General features: G+C 45.6%; 1 protein-coding gene across 1 annotated transcript in view; it reads left to right on the top strand.

Annotated features, from left to right (window-relative positions):
- The window catches only part of hs6st3b (heparan sulfate 6-O-sulfotransferase 3b), an 871025-nt gene that overhangs the window by 547174 nt on the left and 305796 nt on the right, over positions 1-18055 (top strand). Inside the window, exon 4 of the mRNA XM_067986718.1 lies at positions 10539-10550. Coding sequence (XP_067842819.1) covers positions 10539-10550 — 12 coding nt within the window. The remainder of the gene's footprint in view (positions 1-10538; positions 10551-18055) is intronic.

The following is an 18055-nucleotide window of genomic DNA, read 5'->3' as shown; positions in this document are numbered from 1 at the left end:
AAATGGAACTCCGTTAACTTCCTTCTGAAAAGGATTCTTTAGACTGTATGTAGAAAAAATGAGACCATACGCAAAGTTGCCTAGAAATAGCTCTAGGTTTCTGGGGGAGGGAGTAATCCAGTTTTCCACAGTGCTATTGATTATTTCCATTTACAAATTAATTGCATCAGCAATTCGGTCATGCTTTTGAGATATAGGCTAGAACTTGCGCAGAGCGGCAAGGCAACGTTCGCCACAGCTCCTGCGAATAAAATTAATAAAAGTACTTACGGCGGGCTCTGTGGCATCAACTTGCTTGATATTAAACTTTTAAAAAATTGTGCGCTAACAACTCTGAGCAGCGTGAGTTAATGTGCATGGAACAGTCTCTGAGAATAGAAGACACGCCCACAAAACCTGTCAGGAAGAGAAGTCATGTTCACAAATTCAGGAGTCATTGCTCAAGCAGGAAAGCAGACCTCATTTATTTAACTGAACAATGCTTGGTGATTACAGACAGTTTTTTCAACTGCCCGTTGCCAAGGCAATCAGTGTGCAGACAGACAGGTGTTACCAACAAGGTCTCCGAATATACAAATCACCAAAAAAAAACAGAGATAGAGAGGTAGAAACATAGAAAAGACAGCAACTGACCCGTTATATTAAAAACAGATAACATTTGTTCGCTGGTGGGGTAACGTGTAGCGTGACATGAACCCAAGATCCCGGTTGAGGCCGTCCTCATGGGTGCGGAACTTGGCTATCAATTTCTGCTCGACGATTTTGCGTTGTCGTGTGTCTCGAAGGCCGCCTTGGAGTACGCTTACCCGAAGGTCGGTGGCTGAATGTCCTTGACTGCTGAAGTGTTCCCCGACTGGGAGGGAACCCTCCTGTTTGGTGATTGTTGCGCGGTGTCCGTTCATCCATTGTCGCAGCGTCTGCATGGTCTCGCCAATGTACCATGCTCTGGGGCATCCTTTCCTGCAACGTATGAGGTAGACAACGTTGGCCGAGTCACAGGAGTATGAACCATGCACTTGGTGGGTGGTGTCCTCTCGTGTGATGGTGTCGATGATCTGGCATGTCTTGCAGAGGTTACCGTGGCAGGGTTGTGTGGTGTCGTGGACGCTGTTCTCTTGAAAGCTAGGTAATTTGTTGCGAACGATGGTCTGTTTGAGGTTGGGTGGCTGTTTAAAGGCGAGTAGTGGAGGTGTGGGGATGGCCATAGCGAGGTGTTCGTCGTCGTTGATGACATGTTGAAGGCTGCGGAGAACATGGCGTAGTTTCTCCGCTCCGGGGAAGTACTGGACGACAAAGGGTACTCTGTTGGTTGCGTCCCGTGTTAGTCTCCTGAGGAGGTCTATGCGATTTTTCGCTGTGGCCCGTCGGAACTGTCGATCGATGAGTCGAGCATCATATCCCGTTCTTACTAGGGCGTCTTTCAGCGTCTGTAGGTGTCCATCGCGTTCCTCCTCGTTATCGAAGGTGAAGAAGTTGTGATCCAGGATGAAGTGGATGAGTTGTAGGATGGCGTCTGGAGATTGGCTGTTGTTGGTGTTGAGTATTGATGCTGTCGCAGCGATGCCGTCATCGTGGGGGATACTGGTGTAGAGTGCCGAGACGTCCATCGTGGTGAGAAGTGTTCCTGGTTCAACTGGTCCGTGGGTACTGAGTTTTTGTAGGAAGTCTGTAGTGTCGCGACAGAAGCTGGGGGTTCCCTGTACGATGGGTTTCAGGATGCCCTCGATGTATCCAGAGAGGTTCTCACACAGGGTTCCGTTGCCTGATACGATAGGACGTCCGGGTGTGTTGGCTTTGTGTATCTTTGGGAGGCAGTAGAAGTCTCCCACGCGGGGAGTACGTGGGATGAGAGTGCGTAGGATACTTTGAAGGTCTGGATCGGTGGGTGTGTTCTTTGGTCGGATCTGCGGGTAACCATCTGTAGTGTTCCTGGTTGTCCAGTTGTCGGTATGCTTCTTTGCAATAGTCCGTTCTGTTCTGTATGACGATGGCTCCTCCTTTGTCCGCTAGTTTGATGACGATGTTGCGGTTGGTCTTGAGAGCGTTGATGGCGTTGCGTTGTGCTCGGGTGACATTCTGGACTGTCTTCTGAGTGCGGCTGATGAATCTGGCATTGACGCATTTCCTGACAGCTTGAGCATACATGTCCAGCTGAGGGCAGCGACCCTCCGGAGGAGTCCAGTGTGACTCTTTCCTCTTCGGTTGCTGTACCGCGGATCCCTCTGTCTGCTGTTCCAGATCGTTGATTGTCTCATTGGGTTCGCTGCTGAAATCTTGGGGTTTGTGGTAGAATTCCCGGAGCCTCATTCTCCTGATGAATTCCTCTGTGTCTGCCGCGAGACTAGTGGGGTCCATTTTGGTAGTGGGGCAGAAATTGAGCCCTCGGCTGAGAACTTCGATTTCGTCTGGTTGAAGGGTGTGGTCGGACAAATTGACGATAGGCTTCCCTGTGGTTGCAACCGTGGTACAAGGGGAAGCTTGGTCGATGCTGGTGGTGATGCCGAGTTTCTCAAGCTTCCTGCTCTTGGTTTTCATGTAGGCAGCGTAGTTCCGTTGCCTCGTCTGTCTTGCGGTATCTCGTAGCTGGTCTGCTGTGTCCTGAGTACAGGTTGAGAGTATGGACTCTATCTTAGTTTCGAGGTTGCGGCGTCTGCTGTCGAGTTGGTGTATGAGATGGTTGCGGAGTGTGCGAGAGGTACGGCGGCAGAGTCTCTCAGCGTAATCCGAGTTGTATGTGGACTTGAGTGGGTTCGTGATCTGTAGTCCTTTCGGGATCTTGTCTGCTTTCTTGCAGCTCTGTAAAAACTTGATGTCTGTGTCTATATGCGCGATCTTCTTGGATATCCTTTCCACTGTGAGCCGGCAGTTTGTGGTGTCGATGGTAGCCATGATGTGGAGATGCCGGTGATGGACTGGGGTTTACAATTGTAAACAATTTTACAACACCAAGTTATAGTCCAGCAATTTTATTTTAAATTCACAAGCTTTCGGAGGCTTCCTCCTTCCTCAGGTGAACGTTGTTGGAAATGAAGTCCTCGAAATGAAATCGCATTTATAAATCACAGAACAATGCTTGGTGATTACAGACAGTTTTTTTAACTGCCCGTTGCCCAGAATGTCACCCGAGCACAACGCAATGCCATCAACGCTCTCAAGACCAACCGCAACATCATCATCAAACCAGCGGACAAAGGAGGAGCCATCGTCATACAGAACAGAACGGACTATTGCAAAGAAGCATACCGACAACTGGACAACCAGGAACACGACAGACGGTTACCCGCAGATCCGACCAAAGAACACACCCACCAGCTCAACAAACTGATCAAGACCTTCGATCCAGACCTTCAAAGCATCCTACCCACTCTCATCCCACGTACTCCCCGCGTGGGAGACTTCTACTGCCTCCCAAAGATACACAAAGCCAACACACCCGGACGTCCTATCGTATCAGGCAACGGAGCCCTGTGTGAGAACCTCTCTGGATACATCGAAGGCATCCTGAAACCCATCGTACAGGGAACCCCCAGCTTCTGTCGCAACACTACAGACTTCCTACAAAAACTCAGTACCCACGGACCAGTTGAACCAGGAACACTTCTCACCACGATGGACGTCTCGGCACTATACACCAGTATCCCCCACGATGACGGCATCGCTGCGACAGCATCAATACTCAACACCAACAACAGCCAATCTCCAGACGCCATCCTACAACTCATCCGCTTCATCCTGGATCACAACGTCTTCACCTTCGACAACCTGTTCTTTACCCAAACACACGGAACAGCCATGGGGACCAAATTCGCACCCCAATACGCCAACATTTTCATGCACAAGTTGGAGCAGGACTTCTTCACTGCACAGGATCTCCAACCAACACTATACACCAGATACATCGACGACATTTTCTTTCTATGGACCCACGGCGAGGAATCACTAAAGAGACTACACGATAACATCAACAAGTTCCATCCCACCATCAAGCTCACCATGGACTACTCCTCAGGATCAGTTTCTTTCTTGGACACACGAATCTCCATCAAAGACGGGCACCTCAGCACCTCACTCTACCGCAAGCCCACGGACAACCTCACGATGCTCCACTTTTCCAGCTTCCATCCTAACCACGTCAAAGAGGCCATCCCTTATGGACAGGCACTGCGAATACACAGGGACTGCTCAGACGAGGAGGAACGCGATGGACACCTACCGACGCTGAAAGACGCCCTAGTAAGAACGGGATATGATGCTCGACTCATCGATCGACAGTTCCGACGGGCCACAGCGAAAAATCGCATAGACCTCCTCAGGAGACGAACACGGGACGCAACCAACAGAGTACCCTTTGTCGTCCAGTACTTCCCCGGAGCGGAGAAACTACGCCATGTTCTCCACAGCCTTCAACATGTCATCAATGACGACGAACACCTCGCTATGGCCATCCCCACACCTCCACTACTCGCCTTTAAACAGCCACCCAACCTCAAACAGACCATCGTTCGAAGCAAATTACCTAGCTTTCAAGAGAACAGCGTCCACGACACCACACAACCCTGCCACGGTAACCTCTGCAAGACATGCCAGATCATCGACACAGATACCACCATCACACGAGAGGACATCACCCACCAGGTGCATGGTTCATACTCCTGTGACTCGGCCAACGTTGTCTACCTCATACGTTGCAGGAAAGGATGCCCCAGAGCATGGTACATTGGCGAGACCATGCAGACGCTGCGACAACGGATGAACGGACACCGCGCAACAATCACCAAACAGGAGGGTTCCCTCCCAGTCGGGGAACACTTCAGCAGTCAAGGACATTCAGCCACCGACCTTCGGGTAAGCGTACTCCAAGGCGGCCTTCGAGACACACGACAACGCAAAATCGTCGAGCAGAAATTGATAGCCAAGTTCCGCACCCATGAGGACGGCCTCAACCGGGATCTTGGGTTCATGTCACGCTACACGTTACCCCACCAGCGAACAAATGTTATCTGTTTTTAATATAACGGGTCAGTTGCTGTCTTTTCTATGTTTCTACCTCTCTATCTCTGTTTTTTTTTTGGTTTTTTTTGGTGATTTGTATATTCGGAGACCTTGTAGGTAACACCTGTCTGTCTGCACAATGATTGCCTTGGCAACGGGCAGTTGAAAAAACTGTCTGTCATCACCAAGCATTGTTCTGTGATTTATAAATGCGATTTCATTTTGAGGATTTCATTTCCAACAACGTTCACCTGAGGAAGGAGGAAGCCTCCGAAAGCTTGTGAATTTAAAATAAAATTGCTGGACTATAACTTGGTGTTGTAAAATTGTTTACAATTGTAAACCCCAGTCCATCACCGGCATCTGCACATCATTTATTTAAAGTTAGTTATTCTGATGTCATTGTAAATAAAAATTTTAATTTTTTTGTAACACGCCCAAGAAATAATTGAATTAAATTAAAGAGACAGAAGGGAAAAGTAAAAACAATGTTCTTAATTTTTTAATTTTAATTTTTTTTTAACGACCAAAAATTATTAAAATTAGGAATAATATGAGACTCTACATTTTAATGTTAATTTTTAGTTGTTTGGCAGTCATTAATGTTGTTAAAAATTAGTTTAGACCTGGTATTTTTAAGCGTACCTGTTTGGTGGCATAATTTGTTACTTTCCAGCTGGGCAGATGAGCAAGTTCACTATCAATGCCTGATTGCAGTGTGTAAACAATTTTACAACACCAAGTTATAGTCCAGCAATTTTATTTTAAATTCACAAGCTTTCGGAGATTTTCTCCTTCCTCAGGCAAATGTTTCAAGATCTCCTTGAAGCCTACGCATTTATACATATTGAACAATAATACATGGTGTTTACAGACTGCCCCTGCAACTGCCCGTTGCCAAGGCAATCACCGTGTTCAGACAGAGAGGTGTTACCTGCAGAACCTCCGAATACACATTCAACAAAAAAACAAACAGGGAAAAAAAACAGAGAAAAAAAAACACACCAGCGAACAAATGTTATCTGTTTTTAATATAATGGGTCATTTGCTGGCTCTCTCTGCCTTCTGGATGTTTCTGCCTCTCTCTGTGTTTTTTTTTCTCTGTTTTTTTTCCCTGTTTGTTTTTTTGTTGAATGTGTATTCGGAGGTTCTGCAGGTAACACCTCTCTGTCTGAACACGGTGATTGCCTTGGCAACGGGCAGTTGCAGGGGCAGTCTGTAAACACCATGTATTATTGTTCAATATGTATAAATGCGTAGGCTTCAAGGAGATCTTGAAACATTTGCCTGAGGAAGGAGAAAATCTCCGAAAGCTTGTGAATTTAAAATAAAATTGCTGGACTATAACTTGGTGTTGTAAAATTGTTTACAATTGTCAACCCCAGTCCATCACCGGCATCTCCACATCATGATTGCAGTGTGTGATGGTCCTTTAATTCGAAGCTGTCATATTGCCTGCTCACCACTAGGAGCAAGTTCACGATTTTAGGATTTTACTGCGCGTGTGCAAATGCGGGAACTTGTTCCTTCGATTCACCACTAAAAACTGGCAGCACTGTTGAGCTCCTCCATTATTTCAGGAGCGCGTTCTGCCCCATTAATCCATGCAAGCTCGCTGTTTCATATCAGGGCCAAGCTATCTGCTTGAGAACAGCCAAACTATTTGATATGTAAGTTCAATGCCAAAAGCCTGCTTGCAGTAGAGTAAGTGTTCCTTGCTTTTCCTATTCTGGAGTTCCCTTGCTTCAACCATATGTTTCCACATTGTGACAATGAGATGAGACTCTGTGGGGCAATCAATGAAGTCTCAATTAAAAACATTTTAAAATGGACTCAAAAGACTTTGGAAATCTTATTATTTTGAGACAGTTTAAAGTATTGTGTAAGTCTAGCATTATGTTACTGATTATTTGCTATATTGCTTTTGCTTCTGTGTAATTATAAATCTTGTAAATAAAATTTACTAGTATTAGCCTGAATAGTGGCTAACAGTGTGATGTTTGTTGGAGTGAACAGGAGTTCATAATGGGCAGTCCACGCAACATCCGGTGCAAAATATTACAGTATACAGGTAATTGTTAGTCCTGTAATATGCTATGCCCCTTCATTGCACTCATAAGGGTGCAAATTCCACATCATAGGGGATGTGGGTCTGCTTGTGAAAACTGCACTTTCCTATGAACACAAATAATTGTAACATCAGTCACATTAAACATTGCTGACCACAGTTACCATAGTGCTTTGCTTTCTCTCAGTCGCTTCGCATATATGAATAATTCTGAACTCTTACATCTCATCTCAGAAACAGGATTTTTTGAGGAGGGTGGGTAAATTTTTCTTCTTCCTCATGTATTTGCACAACCATAGTTGTATAAAAGCACCACCTACATTATCAAAACCTGATTATCTGGTTTCAGAAAATACAAGATTTTTTGTATCCATCACAAAGTGATCTTGTACCAGGAAGCAGAATACCGAGAAGCGAAATGATAGTAAGTACAGTGTCATGTGTCGCAGTTAAGTGCTGTATGTTACTTGTTAACTTGAGTACAGCACCTTGTTTTCTTATGTGACAATATTGTAAATTGTGGTTGAAACCTTTCATTATATAGGAAACTGAAACTTTACACTCTGTTGCACCAGAAAATAATATATCTCAGGACTTTAGTCAAAATTAATCTGAAAGAAGTATTGAAGGACGAACTAATAAATCTCAAGGCCGGCTTTCATTTGCTGTTGATTTGTAGCTCTTCCATTAAGGAATAGCAATACTATAGTCACAGCTCTGAATAAGCATTACTAGGCATGAATTTTGAAACTGAATTGGCTCTGTGGGACGTGTAATTTTGAATGTTCTATCTTTTGATGGTTGGAGTATGGTTCCATGTGAGCTAGCAGCTCTCCACTATCTCACCTAAGTGGCTGTTCTTCACATATAAGGCTGGACAGTGAGACTTGGCAAGCTTTTTAATTGTGGATGGCATCGTCGCTAATCTTAATCCTGTCCTCGCGCAAGAACAACTCACAGGCACTTCCCAGCAGGGGATAAAAGATTATGGAAAGGACTCTAAGATGTTGGAAATGTTATTTCATTAGTTTTTGAGACAGTTTAATGTTTTGTGTAATTATTTGCTCTATTGCTTTTACTTCTGTATCATCTGGGGTCATTGAGAGCAATCAGGAGCAGCAACCATGGCTAAGTTTGCTCCTTCCTGACCCTTGGGTGCGTGGTCAATTGCAGTACCACCACTTGCATACTAAGATATTGGGGGAGCTCTGAGAGTAGATTATCCTATATTTGTGCCTGAAGAACTGACATTTCCCAGGCACAGGGAAGAGGGAAATGGGGCAGAGATGTATGGGTCTTACACTGCCCCAGGATTTCCTGGGACTTTTCCAAGCTACATAACTGGGTCTGTGCCTGTTATAGGTACAACGCAACTTATCTTTTTAATAAAGCTGAATGGGGTATTGCTATCTTTCCATCTCATTTTGCTGAGTTTAAAACTATTAGTACCTCCAGAGAAATGGCATTTGAAGGTATCTGATACAACAGCCTGCCCCAAGATCCCCAAGGACTGGAGCATCTTCAGGGGACCCTGGGCAGGACAAAGAGGAAGAAGGAAGGTCAGTCATATTTTATTACCACTTCGTCGCCAGACAATTAGGACCCCTTAGAAACTTTTAGCTGTTCTGGGAGAGCAACAACCAGAAGGACTCCAATCACGATGGCCAGGCGCATATCTGCAGTTTCAGGCCTGTAGTTGCACTCCTGTTTCCTGCCTGGCGTTTAGGTACAAGGCCCAGCCAGGGGGAGAATAGGATGAAAACCACAGAGAGCTACTTCCTGTCCGGTGCAGTGCATCTGACAGGTGTCAAGCAGGTGCTTATAGAAGAAAATCGATTTTATGATATTTAATATATACTTTACTGGACCTCCCTTGTTCATAGGTAGTCTGAGATCTGGAGTATGGATTCTAATTTGTAATGCTGACTGATTCTGAAGTCACAGAACTCTTGGTCCCTCATCTGAAACAGTACCCTTACTACAGCCCCAAGTCAAGAGCTACCGATACTCTCCTGAGTGGTACCAGGAGCCTTCACCCAATGAGGAAGCAGGAGAGACACTTAACTAACAAAGAAAAAGAAAACTGACATTCATAACAGACACTACAGTCATGAGCTGGGACTATACTCCCTAAGGGCAGCCCAAGCTGAACGAGACAGACTCCTGGAAAAGGTTCACATTGCCTGGCTTTAGTATGGCCCAGTCAGAGGGATTGAAACCCATGGGATTAAAGGGACAGTGGCGACATGGACACAAAATTGGCTGAGACAGAAAGCAGAGAGTTGTGGTGAACGGTTGTTTTTCAGACTGGAGGGAAGTATACAGTGGAGTCATCAGGGGTCGGTATTAGGGTTAGGGTTGGGTATAGAGGTTATAACTTCAAAGTTTGCAGATGACACAAAACTTGGAAATGTTGTAAACAGTGAGGAGGATTGTAGCAGACTTCAGGAGGACATATTACATAGAATTACATACAATTTACAGCGCAGAAATAGGCAATTCGGCCCAACTCTGGGAGAGAAATTTGGCTAGGTAGCACCCATTTTGCAGGCACTACATGGATTCCTAAGCCCCCGAAAATGGCACCGGAGATGCACGTGCACACTTCTGACATGAAGTGCACAGGATGCTATCTTGGTAAAGGTGGTTGCGCACGCCCATCTAAGGAACGCCGGCAGCATGTAGAGTAGGGAGATTATAACGTAAATCAGTGTGAAACGCTGATTTGAAGCAGCTGGCAGCATTTTGGAACTCCCCGCTCCAGCCAACGTCTTAACCATGCACAGCTGAACAGGATTTAAATGGCATGAAGGATCCCCCACCAGCGCTATTTAAAGGGATCATACAGGAGTTACAGGTTAATTGTTGAATTAGTTATTCTGGCTGATGGTACAATTGTGCGTGTTTGTGGAAGTTTCCTATACTTGGAGAAAGTTGCAATATTCTATAGAGAGTGATCTGTCTGGTCTTGCAGTTCTGCATTTAAAATAGTTTGCTGACCAAAGTTGCTTCTAGATATGGGTGGCCTGCTAGGGCTTCCTTTGGGAGTTGAACATGACTGGGAGCATGCAGAGAAGACATGCAGAGCAGGACAAGCTACCAGAAGAGAGAAGAGGAGGAGGAGGAAAAGGAAGTGGAGGAAAAGGAGGGAGGCAACAAGGTAGATAGGCCCTGTCTGCCAGGGCTCTGCGTGATCAGATGATTAATGAGCGACACCAGTAACCTCAACAACACCTCCCCATTCATCAACAATCCCACACTCCTTAGCTTTCCTCTCCCATATGACCATCAAATAGTCCTCCTTATGATTACACATTGCTTCTTCCCTCAGCTCATCGCAGAAATGAAAACCAACACCAAACACAAATTCATAACCACATTTATAGATTTACACATGAAATGATTCAAAAAAACTGATACTATTCACCCTTGTGCATTCCCTTAGTGCCTGTCATTCATGTGCCTTTACCTTTCCTAGTACTCCTACGAGGTGCATCCCCAATGGCTGGAGCATGGGTGGTGGAAGACTGCTGACCTTCAACTGAGGAGCGGCAGATGGCCTTAGAGGATGACCTTGAACAGCCCTGGGCCGGGAGGGCCCGGCTTCAGACTGCATCATCTCAGCCTGGGCTGCAGCAGTCTGGCCTGGTTGGCTGACAGACAATGACAAAGGCACTGGCAAAGTGGCAGGGGTGGGAGCAGGAATGCTGTCATCCTGAGAGAGGACAGCAGGTTTGTGTTCCATGGCGCCACTGCCACTCTCCTGGGACGGCGCCTCAGCAGTCTTGGTGATCTCTTGGTGAACAGATTGTTGAACTGCTGTGATACCCTGGAAGCCCCATTCCACAGTAGAACCCAGAGCCAAAATAACAGCAGTCTGAGCTTCCAAAGCAGCGGTTGGACCTTGGATGGCAAATGTTTGTGCTGCAATGGAAGCTGAGACATCGCTCATCAGATGCTGCAACATGGTGGGTTCCACAGGTGTGCTGATGGAGGTGACCGCCCATTCCATGTGGGAAAGGATGGGCTTCAAGCTCTGCGCAAAGCCCTGTGCCAAGTTGGAGCATGCCCCTTGACATTTTGCGCAGGCTTTCTGGCAGGCTTTCCAGTGCACCAAGCATTTGGCTGTGTACACCCATCAGCCTTTTTCAGTAGCCTGGCCCATTGAAGTCATCATCTGAATCCTCTGCAGCAAAACTAGTGTGTGACCTCGCCCTCCAGTGAGCTGGCACCTGCGCTATTTATTCCCCCCGCTCCGGCTCTTGCACACTTGTGCCCAGTGCCTCACCACGTGCAGATCCCTCCTCTATCCTAACCTCTAAAGTATGTGCAGTGTCAGCGAATGTAAGATCGAGTGATGCCATGTCTGCTTCATCACTGTCATCTTCCTCTGCCTCCTCTGACTGTGCCAGTTCTAGTTCCTGGATATCTGAAATGACAAAGGGACACGGATTGAGTTGTGCTGTGAGGAGAGCTTACACCATCTGCAGCACGTGAATGAGAAAAGATTATGGGCTAAGGGAGAAGTGGGAATCGAGAAAGTGAATTAGGTATGCAGAGACTCTCATCATCATTACCATCAGCACCGCCAGTGGCCACGGCCTCAGCGACGGCCTGTCCAATGATGAACAGCACTGTCTCCTCCTTGGGGGTGAGGATGTGTAGGCGTGCCTGTCCTTCCCCCAGTTCTTTCCTGCTGCCTAGTGTTGTGCGCCACCTTCAAAGAGGGAAGTGTGACTGAGTGTCCTGCAAGATGTTTGGGTTGAATAGCTGCCCATGTGTCTAATCTGTGAGTTGTAGGTATGCGGCTTGCAAGAGTGGTAATATGTGAGGGTGAGATGCAACACCCAATTTGCAGGGTTGCGTACTGATTGAAAGAGTTTGTTGGTATATAGGTGACAGAGGGTATAGTGCGTGGAGCAGTGGCACTGGCTACATGCAGCTATCATTCAAATCATCAGCCAGCACGAATGTTACGTGCTGCCTGCATCACAACAAATGGGCCCGAGTTAATCGCGCACCGTGATCCCAACGCCCGTTTTCAGGGGGTTATCTAATGTAACCCCCTCTGTGTTTATGCTCCACACGAGCCTCCTCCCACCTTACTTCATCTCATCATATACTTCTATTCCTTTCTCCCTTGTGTACTCATCCCCTTAATGCATCCCCTTAAATGCATCCATGCTATTTGCCTCAACCACTCTGTGGGGTAGCGAGTTTCACATTCTCAGCACTCTCTGAGTAAAGAAGTTTCTCCTGAATTCCTTATTGGATACATTAAGCACTATCTTATATTTATGGCTGCTAGTCTTGGACTCCCCCACAAGTGTAAAGTGTAAACATCTTCTCTACGTCTACCCTATTGAATCCCTTCATAATTTTAAAGACCGCTATCAGATCACCTCTCAGTCTTCTCTTTTCTAAGAACAGAGCCTCAGCCTACTCAGCCTTTCCTGATTGTTGTACCCTCTCAGTTCTGGTATCATCCCTGTAAATCCTTTTTGCACTTTCTCTAGTGCTTCTATGGAGACCAGAACTGTGCACAGTACTCTTAAGTGTGGGTCTAACCAAGCTTCTATATAAGTTTAACATAACTTCTCTGCTGTTAAATTCTGTTTCTGTAGTAATGAACCCCAGTGCTTTGTTTGCCTTTTTTATGGCTTTGTTAACCTGTGTTGCTACTTTTAATGATTTGTGAATCTGCACCCCTAGATCCTTTTGCACCTCTACCCCATTTAGACACTTATTTTCCAAGGAGTTGATTGGCCTCCTTATTCCTCCTACCAAAATGCACCACCTCACATTCGTCTATTGAAAGTCATTTGCCATTTGCACGCCCATTCTGCAAGCTTGTCAATGTCACCTTGTATTTTGTCACAGTCTCCCTCAGTATTAACTATACCCCACAATTTGGTGTCATCTGCAAATTTTAATATTGTACTTCCAATTCCCAAGTACAAATCGTTTATGTAAATGGTTAGCAACAGTGGTCCTAGCACCTATCCTTGTGCAACACGACTGCCCACCTTCCTCCAGTCTGAGTAAATACCTTTAACCCTTACTCTCTGTTTTCTGTTTTGTAGCCAGTTTGCTATCCATCCTTCTACTTTTCCCCTGACTCCACATACTCTGACCATAGTCATGAGTCTACTATATGGTACTTTATTGAAATAGGCAAACTGGTCAATGGGCAGACACAAGGCAGCTTAAATTTAATGCAATGAAGTGTGAAGTGATGCATTTTGGGAGCAAGAATGAGGAGAGGCAATATAAACTAAATGGTACAATTTTAAAGGGACTGCAGGAGCAGAGAGGCCTGAGAGTTCACATACATAAATCATTAGAGGTGGCAGGACAAGTTGACAAAGCTGTTTTAATAGAGGTGTTCAAAATTATTTGTTCAAAAAATCCCCCATAGCCCTGCAAATGTTTCCTTTTCAATATATACAATTCCCTTTTCAAAGTTACTATTGAATCTGCTTCCACCACCCTTTCAGGCAGTGCATTCCAGGCAGTGCATTCCAGATCATAACTACTCACTGCGTAACAAAAATTCTACTCATCTCCCTTCTGGTTCTTTTCCCAATTACCTTAAATTTGTGTCCTCTGGTTACTGACCCACCCGTACTCTCTGTCCTATCTTTTAACTCTTTTAAATATTGAACTTTGTCCTCCGAATTCTTTGTTTCTCACTTCTATTAACTTTCCTTCAGTCCTCTTGATTCCATTTCTTTTGCTTTGTAACCAGATTATGTTCACCTTGAAGAATGTTAACAGAAGTGATCATCATTTCACTGAGGAGCAAAGACCAACAGTGTGGGATATTGAGTATTTATTGTGGTCTGGAAATACTGCGTGTACACACGTCACAGTAAGATTGTATACACATAGGCCACAAAAACATGAGAAAAAAGGCTAAGTCAACAACGGGGGCTCTGGCAAAGGAGCAAAATGCAAGACCTAAGCTGGTAACAGAGGAAAGGCCCATCTCTGGGGGAGGAAAACCTCTAAGATCTCCTCGAGGGGAATTGAGCAGATTGAGAATTCCCAAATTAGCATGGATGGGGAGCACAAAAAGTGAAGAAAATGAGAGGGGAAATATTTAAAGGCATTTTTTTGAGAGATGTGGTTTGTTCCTCCTTTTATGAATGGGAATTTTTGAAAGATTGTGAAGTGCATCGTGTGCATTTGTGAACATTTGTATTTTGATTGGAATTTTTTAGTGACTGTGAAATTTAAGGCTTGGTGTGCTTCAGGCCCTATGGAAATGTCAGACACTTTCCAGTGCCCAACATACACATGACAGACACAAAAGGTTTAACTAAATAGATAAAGGGCAGAAATTAGTCTGGGCCTGTTTTTGAAGCCAGACTCAGCACCGCGAAACAGAGAGGCCCAAGGCTGTCCCAAAATTGTGCTTCGGGCCTCATCTTAGGGGTGAGCTGTTGGCTTCGACCGTGTCTCCACAGGCAGCTTGCCCCACAAGAGAAATGAATTTTGGGCCACCAACAGCAGCCTTCAGATAAGATCTGGAAGTGGGGATGTTGGATTGGGCAAGGAGGAGGCCAATCGTCACGGCTGTAGAGTGGGGGGAATCACTCCTGCTGCTCTTGGCTCTACAGAAAGGCTTTTTAAAAAAAAATGTTTTAAAATCTTACCTTTTGTTGGTGGCCGCGGGGGCCGCTGAAGAATCCCACGCCTACCCTGCTTATCGGGAACAAATGTTGTAGAAGGGACGTTCAACAGGCATTAGGCCGCCAATTTATTTAAGGGGCCTAACAGCTGTTTTAACTATCTGCCCGAGACGTCTAAAAATGGTCCCCACATATTTAGCTAAATTGGTATGTTTTGCGCCTGTTTTAAACCTGATAAAAGGGTGCAATGGATACCAATTTCTACCCCATTTGTGCAAAATGAGCTTGTTGTTGTAAATGTTATCTGATTGCAGCAGTCCTAGCAGGCTTCATAATTACAAGGCAGATTATTTGAAGAAAACAGTAGTGGCATCCTGTGGAAGTTAACAATATTGAATGAATGAATTGTTCTGCAGCAATTATAACAATGTCAAATATGCTATATGGGTTTCCAGAGAAAACAGTTTCTCCCTACTTGATTTATCAAAACCTCTCATAATTTTGAATACCTCTATTAGGTCTCCCCTTAACCTTCTCTGCTCCAAGGAGAACAATCCCAGCTTCTCTAATCTCTCCACATCGCTGAAGTCCCTCATCCCTGGTATCAACCTGGTAAACAATCTCTCCAAGGCCTTGACATCCTTCCTAAAGTGTGGTGCCCAGAATTGAACACAATATTTCAGCTGAGGCCTAACCAGTGATTTGTAAAGGTTTAGTATGACTTCCTTGTTATTACAAAGCTAAATATCCCATATGCTTTCTTAACCACCCCTTGTAAGTTGCCCTACCATCTTCAAAGATTTGTGAATATGCACCCCAGGTCCCTCTGTTCTTGGACCCCCCTCAAGATAGTACCATTTAGATTATACTGCCTCTCCTTGTTGTTCCTCCCAAAGTGCATCACTTCACATCTATCCGCATTAAATTGCATCTGCCATGTGTTTGTCCATTTCACCGTGTAAACAGGAACAACAATTGAATTTTGTTTTTCTGCAGCTGTTGGTACTCTGTTGACTATATCTTAAAGAAGTAAGGTTGGCCACTTTGAAGACAATGTTGAGGTGCTATTGTGTTATTTTTGAGTGTGGCCATCAATATCTCTGTCTATAGTAGGAATTTATACAGTTTCCATCTATTGAATAATGAAGAAAAAAAGCCCTTTTAACAATATATAGCCATTTTGCTCCTTCCTCCCCGATAAACAAATTTATAGGGGATTTTAGGAGGCAAATGTGGGTGCGTTGGGGGTGGGTGGTCCCAAAAATCGCACTAATCACATTCGGGTTCAGAAGCCGGCTCCAACCCGCCAGCTTCCAAGTTTCCCAGGGACCCACCTGTGTGCGCGCGGACGACCCGAAACCGGAAGTCCCGCCGGCAATTAAATCCAGCGGGATGACAGTTAAAGAGCCACAAGTTGAGGTACTTAAGCCACTTTACCCGTGACAGAGTAAGTGATTCGAAAGATATTTAACTTACCTGGGCGGCTTGCCCACCGCTTCTGATTCAGGAAGAAAGAAACCAAATAAATTAAATAAAAAAACCATGCAATGAAGTGAAAACACTAAATGCACCTACCTTTGATACCTGCTCCAATGTCCGATGTCTCCCGTTCCAATGTCCCCCTCTTCACCCTCCCGATGTCCCCCTGATCTCCCCCCGATGTGCCCCGGATCTCACCCTCCCGATGTCCACCCGATCTCCCCCTGATCTTCCCCCGATGTTCCCCCCTGACCTCACCCTCCCGATCTTCCCCCGATCTTCCCCTCTCCCCCCCCGATCTTCTCCTCTCCCCCCCCCCGATCTTCCCCTCTCCTCCCCGATCTTCGTCTCTCCTCCCCTCCGGTCTTCCAGTCCAGCGCTGGATGACATCTGGTTCTCTCTCTTTCCTGCCCCCCGCCTCGTGTTGCAGCTCCAGATGGCAGCCAGCGTGAAACCCAGAGAAGACGTTAACCACTATCAATCAACATGTCAACATGTGATCGTGTTGCAAATGGTAAGTTTGGCTCATGCGGGTTTGCCACGCGCCCAATCGCGCCCCCCCCCCTCCACTGCCAACCCGCCTCCCCGCTAATATCAGGGCCATAGTGTCAGTCTTGACTCAGTGATAGCACTCTCACCTCTGAGTCAGAATCATAGAATCATAGAAATTTATGGCACAGGAGGAGGCCCATCGGCCAATCGTGTCTGTGCCGGCTGAAAAAGAGCGATCCAGCCGAATCTCACTTTCCAGCTTTTGGTCCTTAGCCTTGAAGTTGCGGCACTTCAAGTGCATATCCAAGTACATTTTAAATGCGGTGAGGGTTTCTGCCTCTACCACCCTTTCAGGCAGTGAGTTCCAGACCCCAACACCTTCTGGATGAAAATAATTCTCCTCAACTCCCCTCTAATCATTCTACGAATCTATGCCTCCTGGTTATTGACCTCTCTGCTAAGGGAAATATCCTATCCACTCTATCTGGGCCCCTCATAATTTTATACACCTCAATTAAATCTCCCCTCAGTCTCATCTGTTCCAAAGAAAACAACTCCAGCCTATCCAATCTTTTCTCATAGCTAAAATTCTCCAGTCCTGGCAACATCCTCGTAAATCTCCTTTGTACCCTCTCTAGTGCAATCGCATCCTTCCTGTAATGTGGTGACCAGAACTGTACACAGTACTCTAGCTGTGGCCTAACTAGTGTTTTATACAGATCGAGTATAACCTCCCTGCTGTTACACTCTATGCCTTGGCTAATAAAGGAAAGTATCTCGTATGCCTTCTTAACCACTTTATCTATCTGTCCTGCTACCTTCAGGGATCTGTGGACATGCACTCCAAGGTCCCTCTGTTCCTCTACACTTCTCAGTATCCTCCCATTTATTGTGTATTCTCTTGCCTTGTTTGCCCTCCCCAACTGCATTACCTCACACTTCTCCAGATTGAATTCTATTTGCCACTTTTCTGCCCGCCTGACCAGTGCATTGATATCTTCCTGCAGTCTACAGCTTTCCTCCTCACTATCAACCACACGGCCAACTTTTGTACCATGTGCAAATTTCTTAATCATGCCCCCTACATTTAAGTCTAAATCATAGATATATACCACAAAAAGCAAGGGACCTAGTACTGAGCCCTGCGGAACCCCACTGGAAACAGCCTTCCAGTCACAAAAACACCGTCGACCATTTCCCTTTGCTTCCTGCCACTGAGCCAATTCTGGATCCAACTTGCCACTTTCCCTTGGATCTCATAGGCTTTTAGTTTTCTGACCAGTCTGCTATGTGGGACCTTGTCAAAAGCCTTGCTAAAATCCATATAGACTAGAAGGTTGTAGGTTCAAGTCTCTCTCCAGAGATTTAAGCACATAGGGCTCGATTTTAG

The sequence above is a fragment of the Heptranchias perlo genome, chromosome 6, assembly GCF_035084215.1.
Source record: "Heptranchias perlo isolate sHepPer1 chromosome 6, sHepPer1.hap1, whole genome shotgun sequence".
Taxonomy (NCBI): Eukaryota; Metazoa; Chordata; class Chondrichthyes; order Hexanchiformes; family Hexanchidae; genus Heptranchias; species Heptranchias perlo.
The sequence above is the reverse complement of the archived record's forward strand: the minus strand, read 5'-3'. Positions and strand labels throughout refer to the sequence as shown.